This window comes from Clarias gariepinus, chromosome 9, assembly GCF_024256425.1.
Source record: "Clarias gariepinus isolate MV-2021 ecotype Netherlands chromosome 9, CGAR_prim_01v2, whole genome shotgun sequence".
Classification (NCBI taxonomy): domain Eukaryota; kingdom Metazoa; phylum Chordata; class Actinopteri; order Siluriformes; family Clariidae; genus Clarias; species Clarias gariepinus.
In genome coordinates this window covers 13,895,586-13,909,676 of record NC_071108.1, presented here as the reverse complement: position 1 = coordinate 13,909,676, position 14,091 = coordinate 13,895,586, and the positions used below count along the sequence as shown (strand labels likewise).

General features: G+C 41.7%; 1 protein-coding gene across 6 annotated transcripts in view; it reads right to left on the bottom strand.

The window, feature by feature from the left end:
• elavl4 (ELAV like neuron-specific RNA binding protein 4) overlaps positions 1 to 14,091 on the bottom strand; it is a 70,647-nt gene that overhangs the window by 41,420 nt on the left and 15,136 nt on the right. Inside the window, exon 1 of one of the 6 annotated variants that reach the window (XM_053504258.1) lies at positions 12,782 to 12,960. The exons of 4 other annotated variants lie outside the window; for them this stretch is intronic. In XM_053504258.1, coding sequence (XP_053360233.1) covers positions 12,782 to 12,790 — 9 coding nt within the window. In that variant the 5' untranslated portion in view covers positions 12,791 to 12,960. Of the gene's footprint in view, positions 1 to 11,429; positions 11,634 to 12,781; positions 12,961 to 14,091 lie in introns of those variants that run through there. One more of the 6 variants, XM_053504257.1, reaches the window with a different exon arrangement.

Genomic DNA, 14,091 nt, shown 5'->3' with positions numbered 1-14,091 from the left:
CAAGTGTTTAATTGTGGATCAAACGGATCATCAGGCACTTAAATCCCATTCACTTGGTTGTCATTTTTTAAATGGAGAAAACAAATTCATGCACAACTTCAAGCCTGAATGTGACCATTCTATGTTATTAAAATAAGCTAATTACAGACTCCATACAGACGGTCTTATGTTATTCCATCTTGGCAGGTTAATACCAGTTTCTTAAAAATGATCCATTTGTTAGCGGGGAGGCAGTGGGGGGAGGGAAAGAGCCAGGAGCAGAAGAGAAGAGAGGTGAGCAGGTGAGAGTGAAGCACATGTGAGGATAAGAGTGGAGAAGAGGTTACGATGCTAGATAAAAAAAGAGGAGAGTAGTAAGGAGACTGGTAAAATCAGTGGTACTGGCTGAGTTTTCCTCTGGGCTACCGCTTTGGAGAGACACCTGCGTCTTCTGTCTGCCCACTCTTATACCCTAGACCCAGCCAGCTGCCCCCTTTCTCTTCTCTCCCTTGCTGTATTTGGTTCCTGCTGGCCTTAGTTAACCCTTTCCTGAACTTTATCAACACAGATGAATTAGCACCCAATCTAATAACATGGCTAATGTGCTAACAGGGATGTTTGCACAATGATAAAAGGCGACTTCTAGCTGTTTAATCGTACATTCATATATACAAACAAACATACATAGTGCATACTCACTGTTCGCTTCAACACGAAGGAACACCTGTGTACCTGCTTATTTATCCAATTATCCATCAGTCAATCATGTGATACCCAATCATGGAGCCAAATACATAAATCTACTGATATCCTGGCACTTTCACACTCGGAATTGTCTGGAGTTTTACACACCAGCCTGCTCTGAATTGACAAGATATATTAACTCCTATGTATAATCACTCGTTATAACTGTGGTGAGCAGAAAAGCATCTCAGAACACATCATGAATCAAACATTCAGATGGATGGGCTACCACAGCAGAAGACCACATCATATTTTACTCCTGTCAGACAAGAGTACCACCCTGAGTTCCACGGGCTCAGACCCACTCAAACTGGACACTGAAAAATGTGCATGTGGTCAGCAGCCTCCGAAATACTCAATCCAGACCATGGTACCAACAACCATGCCAAGGAAGGAAGGAAGGAGGGTGTTTGAGTTTATGTAAATGATAATTTGGTGACGTTTACACACAAACTGCAATACGTGACCTAATTATGTACTGAATGAAAATTTAATAGGGTCTGGTCAATAATTTAAAAAAAAAATTGAATCCATGTTCTGAATGTAGCTTTCAGATCTCCATATATGCAGTTATTGTAAGTCTATAAAAAAGAAGCAGTTAAAAATGTTAATGGCATTTCAATAATAATTATTACCAGTTTTCAATAACTATGTTAAACTTGTGGACAATTTAATCTTTGATGGCCTTGTATATTTCCATGTTTTTGTTTAAAATACAAAAAATTTTAAATCACTCTTTAGTAAATGTTCATTTGCATGCTGCTGGGCTCCAAATAAATGTAAAAGGACTGATTGCTCTGATGAGACAACCTGGTTTTAAACTTCCAGCAGGAAGAATAAACAAATATTGATCTGTCCATTCATCTTTGAAAGTTCGGTTTTCATAGACTACGTTTCTTTTTTTGAGTAAGCCATGCTCTGTTACATTTTCATTTATGTGTCTGATTAAGACACAGTACATTGATTGGCTCTGTTGAGTGACTTGTATAGCCACGCTTACCTCGAGAAAAAAACAACAACACTAGATAACTGGTATATTAATTATTCTCATTTATCAGAGAAGTTTAAGGGTCAGATTAGAACTGTCACTTGGTCGAGGGCCGGAATGCAGTCCACTATTTAGTGATGCCTGCTGTAAAGCATTTATTTCACAAATCTGGTCCATGCACTCATTTACTGTGTTCACTTTTGGTCCAATAAAGCTTTCCATTCCCTGCTCTTGACATCATCCCAAGGGGGGGGGGGGGGGGGACCCACCAGTCCAGTGTGGGCCAGTCCAATACAGAACGGCTGGCTTCATTTGGAAACTGGCTGCTTCCCAGCTCCGCACTAAGGCAAGCAGAAAATTGGTGAGCATCTTGATGCAACACTTAAATTTGTGTGGCTCCAGTGGCTCGCTGCTCTGGCTTCCAGCTTAAATGTGAGAGATTCTGGCCTCCTGCCTAGCCAGCCAGTGCCTTATGCTGCGCTAACACCGGCTGTGATTTTTCACCTCATGTTGCTCAAATCTCAGGGATCGGAGCATGTGGATGCTCCAATCTTTAGTTTACTACTGGTTGCCATGATTTCACTGCCAGGAAGGGTGACATCCGCATAAGAGTTACTTAGAGAAGGTATATAAAAGCACTAATTTGATCAGATGACTTTAACTAAAAAAAAGTAATCAAAAAAAGGAATGCTTGTGTATTAAATGCATGCAGCGCATCACTGTCTACTTGACTTGCAATGACATTTTGTTTTCTCACCATTTTTCATTTTGTTACATGTTTAAAGGACTTAATGTGCAAAAACACACAATAAATGGCAAAAACAACTGCTGTGATTAGGAATGAATATATGAAATAAAAATCACAACAATCGTCTCCCATACTGTCGCCAGAAATTCACTGAATTTTTCCCTGAAAACGAATAACTTCCTGTCATGTTGCGTTGCTGCTGGTGTGCCGCAGAGTAATGCTCATTTCCTTTAATGTGTGTGTAGGAACTCCTCAAGCCTTAACACTAGCTGCCCATACCTCCATTAATGCTGCATGAATTTTTGATGCTACTGAGAAAGCCTCATTAGATGGTATGCTAGTCTCACATAATAGCTGAAAATTGAGAGGATCTGAAGCTATTTCTGTCAATGGCCTAGTGTTATTAGGAAATACGGCTCATGCGCAGGGTTCATGATCAAAAGAAAAAGTGTATGGCCTTGCCTTCGTCTGTCAATCATGGCTACATGGTTCATTTCATCTCACATTCCTTTTTTTTTTTTTAAATGCGCACAGCATGTGCCGCGCTGGCAGCGAGGGACCTCTCTCTGTTAAAGTAAAGGTGACCTTGCTGGAGATGCATTGGGGAATCTTTACTTGACGCGCCACAAGATTATGTGAATGCCGTGCTTTAGTTTCGCTCTGCGCATCCAGAACGCTGGGCTGTAGCTACAGCATCTGCATGTACACGTGCGTGTGTGTGTGTGTGTGTTTGTGCATGTATTAAATTTTGTCTGTGCGTGCACTTGGCTTAAGCTGTGTCAGCTCCAGGTGCTCTGTTGACATGGCTGCAGGTAGTTGGCAGGTAGCAGAATGCTGGTGCACCTGTGCAGCTTCTCTCTGCCATGTTTCAGTAACTCACGCTTCACACACGCACACACACTGTAACTAGCTGTATTTCACCCACTTGACAAGAACATATGCACTGCTGTTTCATATGCCTGTATTTAAAGGCACAGTTAGCATTTTTTTTAATATTGTTTCTAAAACTTTAATGACAGTTTCATTTCATAGATCTCGAAGTGAAAATTATGTGATTGTGAGTGTTGGAACTAAACTCCTCCCTCTCACAGCTGGAAAAGAGCTGCTCAGCTCATATAAGACATATATGTAAAATCATTTTTAACCTTCATACTTTCATGCTACAGGGAGGAGGGGACCAACAGCGATGTTGTCACATGCATCGTTTTGGGTACAGCGTATACTGCATCAAAATAGTGCAGTGTATGGTTGTAGTGTTACAGATATAACAAGCTAATTTGTTTCTATGTAGATTAATCTAAAGCAGATAATTTTATATACATTTGTTCTTTGATGTACTTGGGGTAACTTGAGGTAGAGGAAATCTTCCTGACATTATGAGAAGAAATTCTGTTACCTATTGTGTGGGGTCACTTGAGAGGATGGGAAGCCTTTTCACTGGTTGCCTCACAACTAATGTAAATTTAAGCCGGTATAGATGCTGGACAGTATAGCACAACACATTTGCATTTAGAACTCTTTCTTTTTACGCCATTAGGGTAATATTTGTTCATTGTAGCGAGGTATTAAAAGCTGAGCAAAGAGCCTGCGAGTAAAGGGTGGGAGTCAGTAAAAGGGAAAAAGTGCTGACTGCAGCTTCGTGTTCCTGAGAGGATGAGACGTGCTCCTGAACACGCACACACACACACACATACACACACATGCACACACATACGCACACACAGGCCCTGAAGTGAGGCTGAAGTTGCGCTAATCTAATCTCAGTGTCCTCATCTTCCTGCAGCTGCTTCTCTTTTCTTACTACTCAGAGACTTTTCCTTTCATTAACAATCCTTTCTCTTACAGCTCCCTCTTTCCCTCTCTCTTACACACACACACACACACACACACACCTTGCATACACACCTTTTTTTTTACTATTCTTTTTTTATTACTCCTTTTAAAAATGCTCTATTGATTTTCCAAGTCCTCAGAATATTACAAAAACAGTATTATTTCTACTCTCAATTTCGCTCTCTCATATGGGTTTATGTCTTTTCATATCAGTGTACGAGCCCGGTTCATTTTTGTTGGTTGGCCACTTTGCCTATCCTGTATATCGAAATCATTACAAGCAAGTTTACATCTTATTACAGAAAAGCAATTTCCTTATTGATTCAAATCTGCACTGCTGCATCATTTTCATAAGACGGCACACAGGTCACTGATATGGGACTGAGTAATTAGCTGGAGCAGCCGTTTAATGTATGCCATCAATTTTGAATGTTAAAATAACAGACAGCTACTATATTAGAAGGTACCGAAGATGCTACCAGTGTCTACAAATTAATATATATGTGTGTGTGTGTGTGTGTGTGTGTGTGTAAAACAAGGTAAGAATAAGACTGAGGTATTATTAACTGCAAGTTAGGTTCTTTTGTCTGAATGAGACAAAAAAATCTCCTTTTGTCTCAGCAACTCATACACAAAATAAATAGTTTATCTACCCCGATATTTCCTGTAGCAGTATGTTTTTGATATGATGTTGTTGTGGAAGAGCTTGTTCATGTTCTGCCCTGGTGTAATGGTTAAAAAAATAAAAAAAAGATTAGCCTGGCAGTTATATGTGCACTATCTATCTATCTAGCTCTATACACTCACCAGGCACATTAATAGGAACATTTGTACACCTGTTAATTCATGCAATTATCCAATCAGCCAGTCAAGTGGCAAATGCAGGTCAAGAGCATCACAGGCTGGTTTCAGAAACTGTTGATCTCCTGGGATTTACGCACACAACAGACGGAGTTTACCCAGAAAAAGAAACAAAAACTAAAAAAAAAACAAAAAACATCCAATTACTGGCAGTTCTGCAAGTGACGGCGTCTAGTAGATGAGAGAGGTCAGACAAGAACATCCAGACAGGTCTGAACTGAACAGGAAGACAACTGCAAACTGGATAAGCCCTCAGAAAAGCATCTCGGAAAGCAGAAAATGTTGAAAAGCAAAAGAACATGCATGTGAGCTTCTTGGTTCTTGTCAGCCAAAAAGTAGCAGTCGTGGCTACAGTGGGAACAGGCTCGCTGAAACTGATCGGGTGAAATTCGGAAAGCAGATGAATAATGTTTAACTGTCCAGCTCCTTCAGTTAACCCAATATGGTGTACTTCTGTTTAAGCCCATCCACCTCAAGTTACACTGTCTTGTTTTTTTCTTAGATGCTTTTCTGCTCACCATTGTTGTGAAGAGTTTTTAATTTAAGGAGTACAGGTGTTCCTTTTAAAGTGGCTTTTAATTGTACAGTTACTGAATCAAAGGCCCTATTGAGATCCTAAGGGTCTTGACCAAAAAAATTCTCCTATTATATATTCTAGTCACAATCTAATTTCTAAGTTTTTCGATAAAAAGGACGCATTGTCTTTGAATTATGGGTCAGAATTTGCAGCGTCTGCTGCAGGAGGAAAACAAAGAGCTAACTTAGTCTTACAGTGAAATACAGAACTCCCCTGCAGAATCGTGAACAAAAGCAGAAAATGTTGCATGAATTCAAAAACTGCAGATTAATCTTCTACTAGTAGGATACAGTTTAATTGAAAATGCCCACAGAGGACGATCAATGCTCATACAGAATGTGCCAGAATCTTATACACTGTATAGTGTTGTACATGTGGAGCACCACAGCCCACAGGAATACACACGATCAGTGAGTAAGGACAAGAAGACACTTTACTCCCCACTTAAGTGTAAATAATTCACTTCAGTTTAGAAATGCTTGTTAGTGTTCACTTTTTGTTAGCAGCATTGATCAGTTAAGGGATTTCAGGCAGATAGTTATGGCATTACATCTGCTGCATGAATATGAAAGCAGAGAGCAATGAAAATTATAAAATACATTTGCTCCGAGATAAGAACGCAACATGCACGGAGTCTTATGCTAACACTTATCAAGCTAACTCGGGCTGACAGCGAGATATCTTCAGCCACAGAAAGATCTCTAAGGGCAAGACTTTGCACAATGCAATACCTTTTTGAAATGCCAGCAATATTATATCTATGGTCACTGTTTTGATCAAGATGATTTTTTATGTCGTACCGTTTGCCCTTTCTCTGTCAGACTGCATTGTTGTAATAGCCGTGCGCTACAGAGCAGAACGCCTGAACTTCCCTGAACTTTGGTCCTTTCCTGCTGGTGTTTAGATCCTAGAATTGTCTTTGATATTTATCCTAACTGTCACCTTTCTTGCTTTTCTGTTGTTGTTTTTTTAAATTCCCTTTGTTCCCAGAGTACCCGATAACATTTCACTTTTCATTCATTCAATCTGTTCAAACTGAGATTAGCACACCGCTGTAATGGCTGAGCAAACCGGGTGCTAATCCATTCATCCCCGTGTGCCAGGGCAGGACAGACATTCTGTCACTTAAATTTATACTTATAGACATTTGATACGTACATGCTGCTTTCATATAAATGAATGACCTTGAGATGTCCTTTTTTGCCCTCCAGTAGGTAAGCTTATGAGCAGCTAACTCTGATAGCTTGTGGAAAGGGATCTCCTGCTACTGACTCTGCTGCTTTTTCTGTGGTGCAAAATGTAGATCAGAGAAAATTTGCAGTTTGTGCCCAGTCTCAGGAGAGGCTGCCAGTCAAATCCCGATGTCTGTACGAATACCAAAACGCACAGGGGGTGGGATGAAGGGAAGTGGACAGAAAGAAACACAAAGGACAGGGAGGGGTGAGAGAAAGTCAGAGAAAAAATGGACGAGAGATGGGTAGAGGCTGAGAAAGAGGCGGAAGGATGGACAGTGCTAGTGTAGAGGAAAAAGCAGAGCAGCAGGCAGAAATAAAAGGAAATCTTCCTTCCACATGTGACGATGAGCGCTGAATGACAATCAGCCTCAGGGACGGTGTTGTGTGGAATACGGATTTAGTGAGGCAGCAGTGAGTGAGAACCATGGCTTCGCATGTCAACTGTCTATATTTCATGTGTATTCATATGTGAGATGGAGAGAGAAAAACAGAAAAAAAGAGAGAGAGAGAGAGAGAGAGAGAGTATCCAGCTGATTATCGGCTGTCTGTGCGTGGCACTTTGAATTTGCGCCAGAGGAATTAGGCTTGTGAAGCCTGCTTAAGAGCACACACTCCCTTTCTCCCCCTCTTGCCATCTCGTTCTCTTTCGCCTCAGCTATCTGCAGGGAGAATAGGGATGAATAAATGAGAGAAATCACTGTGGAAGCCTATTAAAATTTTAACTAAACGTTTTGTTGGGATTCATGTATATTTAGCTTTCATGCAGACAAGAAGTCTGCTTAAAAAAATTATTTAAAAAAGGAAGCGTAAAATTTCCTGACAATGAGCAGAGCAGATTTTGTTTGAATATACTTGGCTTCTTAACCTTTGCTTACCTAAGATAATTTGCCATCTGAAAGATGTCAAGACTCGAAATTACCCTACTTAATTCTATGCCGACAGAGCTTCATGAGATAATAAAACGCTATAATAACTGTCAACTTAGTCTTATCCCATTAAAGACCTCTTAATGTGGCCTTATCAAAAAGGCGGTGCGACTCGAAAACATGAACCGACACGTGAAAACATTTACATAAGGAACCGCTAAAGTAAAAAAGTTCCAGTGTGTTTATTGACTAGATGCAGCATGACTTGTCAGTATCGCGACTTAATAATATATTTATTAATATAGTGGAAATACAGACATTAAATATTTAATATTTAAGATGTGTGACTGAAGTTAGTAAAATTAATAATATTAATATACAGTACATTACAATACTTATGTAACTGTAACAAACTATGAACTCTGAGCTTATATTCTGTATGTGCAAATAATCAAATAAACTCTATATTACTAAATAATAAGTGTTAAAACAAGAACACATAAGGCATGTTTTACACAACTATTAAAGGTATTATTGTGCTACCTTCTTTTTGAGCAGAGCTCGCCTGACTAAATTTGCACTTCCTGATCTTCTATGATTAAATAAATGGCAATTGTTGTGGTGTGTTTTAAGAAAATCTACTTAATATGCCTACATATTCAGAACAGAAAATGATATAGTGTTTGGGTGTGTACATACAGTAGCATATCAATGCAGATTAATTTACATAGCATATAAATTTTATTAACTTATAGCATGGGTTCACTGCATCCATGCATCCTCGGTGTGTTCTCGGCGGCCACGTGTCCGCTCCACGAGCAAGATATGTAACTGCTCTGGTCACGTGTCAGTCATGACATCTCTCTGCTTGTGTAGTTATTCATGTGTGTTATGCTGTGCAAGTACCCGAAAGCACATGTGCTGTATGTGCAATCCAAAGCGATAATGGTTGACTAATAACTAACGATTATTATAATCGTGAGAGTGGTAAGGTCAGGAAAGGAAATTTAACTCATAATCTTTAACATGTAGTCTCTTCCACATTGATGAATTTAATTTGGTGTTTAATAATGGAATGGAAATACTGGTAGCTGCTTTAAGAGCATTGAAAAGCATGTGGGCTATAGGTGAGGCTCCGGGAGGCATGCATATGAAGGCTCTGCAGCGCCGCCACCTGAGGCCTATGAAGAAGGGCAGCACGAAATAGGCGTTTAAACTCACCGTGCTTTCTCGTAGTGGATAAATTAGTTACGGATGGACGCAGTAGGAAAACGGATCCCTTTTATTATTATTATCTCGCTACATCTTTTACTCGTTTTTGACCACACCTTAATCACCATAGGATGCACTAGTTCTGTTTTTTTTTAACTATATAATAAAAGTGCACATGCAGTCTCCAGCACAAATCCCACCAGGTACTGCAGTAGCTTAGTGACGAAACCACAGCGCTTCCATAACGCGCACTGCAGTTTGTAAGGAATGGAAAGTGGCGGGCCATTTCCTCCTTCCTCTTCTTTCCATCCTCCACGTCTTTCCCTGTCCCTTTTCTTCACTCTGAAACGAATCAAGCGCCCGGCCGTGTCGCTCAGGTGTCATGTGTAGTCACGCTCTGGAGAGAGGGGTGCAAAGTCTCCCACCCAGTCATCACACTTCCTGGAGCTATTCTCTCACCCATGCTGCCTGGCCCTGAAAGCTCAGCGGCCAGTTTTTCTCATTCTCTTTCTTTCTCTCTCTCTCTCCCTCTCTGCTGCCCACCTGCGCCTCCATCCTCTGCCTTTTAATATTCAGTCTAGCCACCGACTTATTAGCATTGATATGCAACCTTGGAGCTGGACAATAAAGGAGAAATCCCTGGAGTAGCCTGGTGTGGCTTGTGTACGGAGGAGAGGAGGTGGAGAGAAGAAAGGAGCGAGGGAAGAGTGTGGCGGTGGCGGAGAGAAAAGGGGGAGAAGGTGAACTGTGCTCGGCGGTCATGGGAACAGCTGCGGAGGAGGTGCACTAATCAATTCAGCATCTAAAACATCTAGGAATGCTTTCTCTCTCTCTCTATCTCTCTCTCTCCCCATCTGTACGCCCCCTGAATCCTTCAACACTCGCTACTACACTACACTACACTATCCTACACACACACACACACACACAAGAAGAAATACAGCATAAGGTACAGGAGGATTCACTGCTGGAAATCGCTTCCTTTTCAATTAGCATTTTGATTGCATGTTAAAGCCCACACACTAACAGTCAAACATTTGGCTGGGGACAAAAAAATATATATAAAAAATTAAGAATACCGCTGCCCACATTTTCGGATACAAATAAACCAAACTGTAAAAGTCTCTAAGCAGCGGAGGAGGACATCGTTTGAAAAAATGTTCAGACGTTGTCTAATGTTTGACAGTCGTGTCATTTTGTTCAACAATTAACGCGTGCAATATTAGCCTTCAACTACCCTGCAATTATACTGTCCTGCTAATATCCTAACAGATGTTGATAACATAGGCCTAGTGGTTTCTCATTTTGTGTAGTTTTATAGTTTCGCTCTCTCTCTCATCCTCTGTCTTTTCCTCCCTCCCTCTCTTCCACATGGGGAGAGTTGGTTCCTGGCAGGCACAGTCTCTTACTAGCCTGGTGACAGCCGGGCGAGGCAGCCTCTGAGCCCTTAGTCAACAATGGATGCACACACACACACACACACACACACACACACATATGCAGACACAAATGCACACACACATGCATGTACACCGCAGTCTGATCTGTTACCCCCACAATGATATTTACAGAAAAAGTACACACAGCTGGTGATTTTTAGACATGTATACACAAAGGAAAACATATAGGCTTTCACATAGAAACAGTGTCCAACATTCACACGCACACACACACACACACACTCGCTGTCACATGCTGGGTCACTCCCACTCATACTCATTTACAAACTCATGCTAGAGAAGGCACGCTGCCGTGCGGTTACGCAATCTGCATCCGCACCAAACATCACCACAAAAATATTTCTGTTAAAAGCATAAACTGTTGAACAATAGCCTTGGTAATAGATTGATTAGGAAAAGCGAGCTCTATATATACACACACACACACAAAAATTATATATATAAACTATATATATATATAAACTCTGTGCAAATCTGCACCAAAGATTTATTGGTTAGAGAGTAAGCGCAGATCTAAAGGTGTTCATTAAGATTCTGCACGCCTCCTTAGTCGTAAAACAGGTTTTAAAACCAGACATCAAACAAGCCGCAGCCGCCCTGTCCTGCCTCTCCTTTTCCTCATCCCTCCTTTATTCCTTTTTCCCTTCTCCTTCTTCCATCCATGTCTCTAGAGGCCAAGCGCGTCTTCTCACAGCTTCTTCTCCGAAAGGTGAGCGTCCGGCCAGATCGATGTGGAGGAGAAACGAGACGCTCATACAGAAAGAGAAGGAGAAAAGTGGCAGCCTGGGTACTGCGGGTACCGCAGCGGAAGGCACCGAAAACACAGCACGGGGAAAAATAAAAAAATAAAAAAATACGTACAAACACGCAAAGAGAGGGGCAAAAAAAAAAAAAAAAAAAAAAAAAAATCACTGCAGCATCCTTACCATTTTAAACCCATTCCACTCCATTTGTGAGCCGGTGAGCAGGGTTCTCTCCCACAGCGGTGTAAATGTCCCCTCTCTCTGAGCTCTCTGGTTCTCCCTATCTCTCTCTTGCTATCTCTCTTTCTCCCTCTCTATCTGTCTGAATGCGGCTCAGCGGTAGCGAGGCAGCGTGCGGCGAGCAGAAGCAAGAGTGGGCATTCCTCCTCTGAGCACAGCTGCTTGTGAATGCACAGGCTTCTGCGAGAGCCAAACGCTGCAGCCCCACTCCCAGCACCCTCGTCATTGGGTGCAGCCGCAGCAGCCCCACCCACACCTAAACCATCACTGGCTGCCTTAGCTGCCCGTCATCTCCACTCCCCTGGAAAATTAACACCTTTCGCTCTGGCAGTATAGCAGACAGGAGCACTGACGCCTTGGCAAAGAGATGCTTTCCCCAAAAACCCCCACCACCACCAACACCACCCCACCCACCCACCCACCAGCAAAACCAATCAATCGCTGCTGAGCTCCGTGCTTGAGTGTGCACTTACAGGCACTACGCTGATAGGATGCCTGCGCAGCACTGGGTGTATAAATTAACCACTAATGCATGCACACTAAAAGCGTGCACTGATTTCGGCAGGATGCCTCGCCCCTTCCGACACGCTCGCACACCTAAAATTTTAATGATCGCTAATATATAATTTACATAAGCTCAGTTAATGGTGATTTCTTGAACGCACAAGCTTTTCCATGCTTTTGAATATACACACAGTCTGTGTACAGGATTCTCATATTCTTAACAGATAACTGCTTGATTTTTGTTTGACATGTTTACATTCCGAAATGTATCTGATTCCTTTAGATCAAAGAAGTAGAGTGTAAATTCATTTAAAATCTTCACACAAGCCATAAAAAACAACCAAAAAAAAAAAAAAAGTGAAGTAGGGTGTACTGTATACTGTACTCTGTTGTGTGTGTGTGTGTTTGAATTGATAAAGTGAAATTCTTGGCACCGATTTAAACACAAATACAGAAAAAACACAAAACAAACAAACAAAAACATTATGGATAAAGCAACGACGCATTTTAGGAATTTTTGAATAAGAGCTTGAAACACACACACACACACACAGCTCGATTGCCTACCGGAGCTGTAATCACATCTGGAAAGAGAGAGAGTTTAGTGCGGAATATTGAATTGCACCATATTCTGTCCTCATCCCTCATTCACATCCCTACACAGACAAATAACTTCGGCATGGAATATTTTACACGCACACACACACATTGTGTTTGAAATTAAAATGCTGTACATAAAGAGCGGAGCCGGAGCATCACTGCAGGAACAATAACGCGGCTCCGTTACTCACCATGACCATTCTCGTGTCCGGAGGTAAAGGCCAGTCAGGAGTACCGCTCTCTCTCTCTATTTCACTCTGTGTGTGTGTGTGTGTGTGTGTGTGTGTGTTTGGTTCCAAGGACGGTCGGACGCTGACGGAACGCTCAAACAATAAATGAGCCGCTGGCGTGGGTTTTTTCTTTCTTTTCTTTCTTTCTGTTTTTTTTTTTTTGCGCGCGCGGCGGAAATTTATTTGAAGCGCAGGTCCTCTCCGGAGCGCGAGACGGAAATGAAAGGCGAAATAAAACGATAAAGAAAACTCAAATAAATACAAATACTGGTAATATATACAGTTATTATATACAGCGCCCTGCCTAAACCGCGAGCGCTAGTGCGAGCATCCCATTTCCTTCACACCATTTAAGGAGCGCCCTGCCACGCGCGTGTGGAATCTGATTGGCTGCGCGCAGACACAGAAAGGGGTGGCGCGCTCGCGCCCTGGGAAGAGAGTGAACGGCGCGTGTCCGCAGGGACAGCTCTGTGCACGGCTACATGCAACACCCACACTACATCCCTGTGATCCGCTGCACGGAGGGCAGGTGCTAGTTTATTCTAACTACTGTTTAGTGCGACCCCAATCCTGGACTACATCGTGCATGGAATAATGGCTGTATGTAGTGCAAGATTTAGTCTACACAATACAAATACAAAGAGCATCACCACCACAATTTCTTTATATAGGAAAGCTAAGTCTTATATTTAACAATGTCCTACTGCTGCGCACATTTATTTATTTATTGAGCTTCTTTGTTATTTTATTATTTGTATTATTATCTTTAAGGGTGTACATTACAATAATTTTTGAGGGATTTAAGCAGGGAAATTAATCAATTTTGGTATGTGTGTGTGTGTGTGAGAGAGAGAGAGAGAGAGAGAGAGAGAGATACTGGTTACCCCCCACGCCCACCCCCCATGTGCCACGTGTTGTAAGCAGTATAAAATATTCCTAGCTACAGTGCCTGGGCTCCCACTGCTGACAAAACCTATTGCTGTCTCCATCAGTTCGGGTTCCCCATGAGTCACCGCAAAATGCTTTCCTACACAGAAAACAAGCAGATCGTGACTGTTCCCATTAATACAAATAAATTGATCCGAATTACAATCATGATTCTGACCCAGCACAAGCACTTTATTTTACATGTGCACCACACTGTTACAGACACACCAGCACACAAAAAAACAATAAGCTAATTTTCATTAGTTGTAGAATTGCGTGTCATTTTTGACATAGTATTCAGTGCGATCTCGGGACGCAGCCTGAATTTGGTGGGAGAAAGTCGC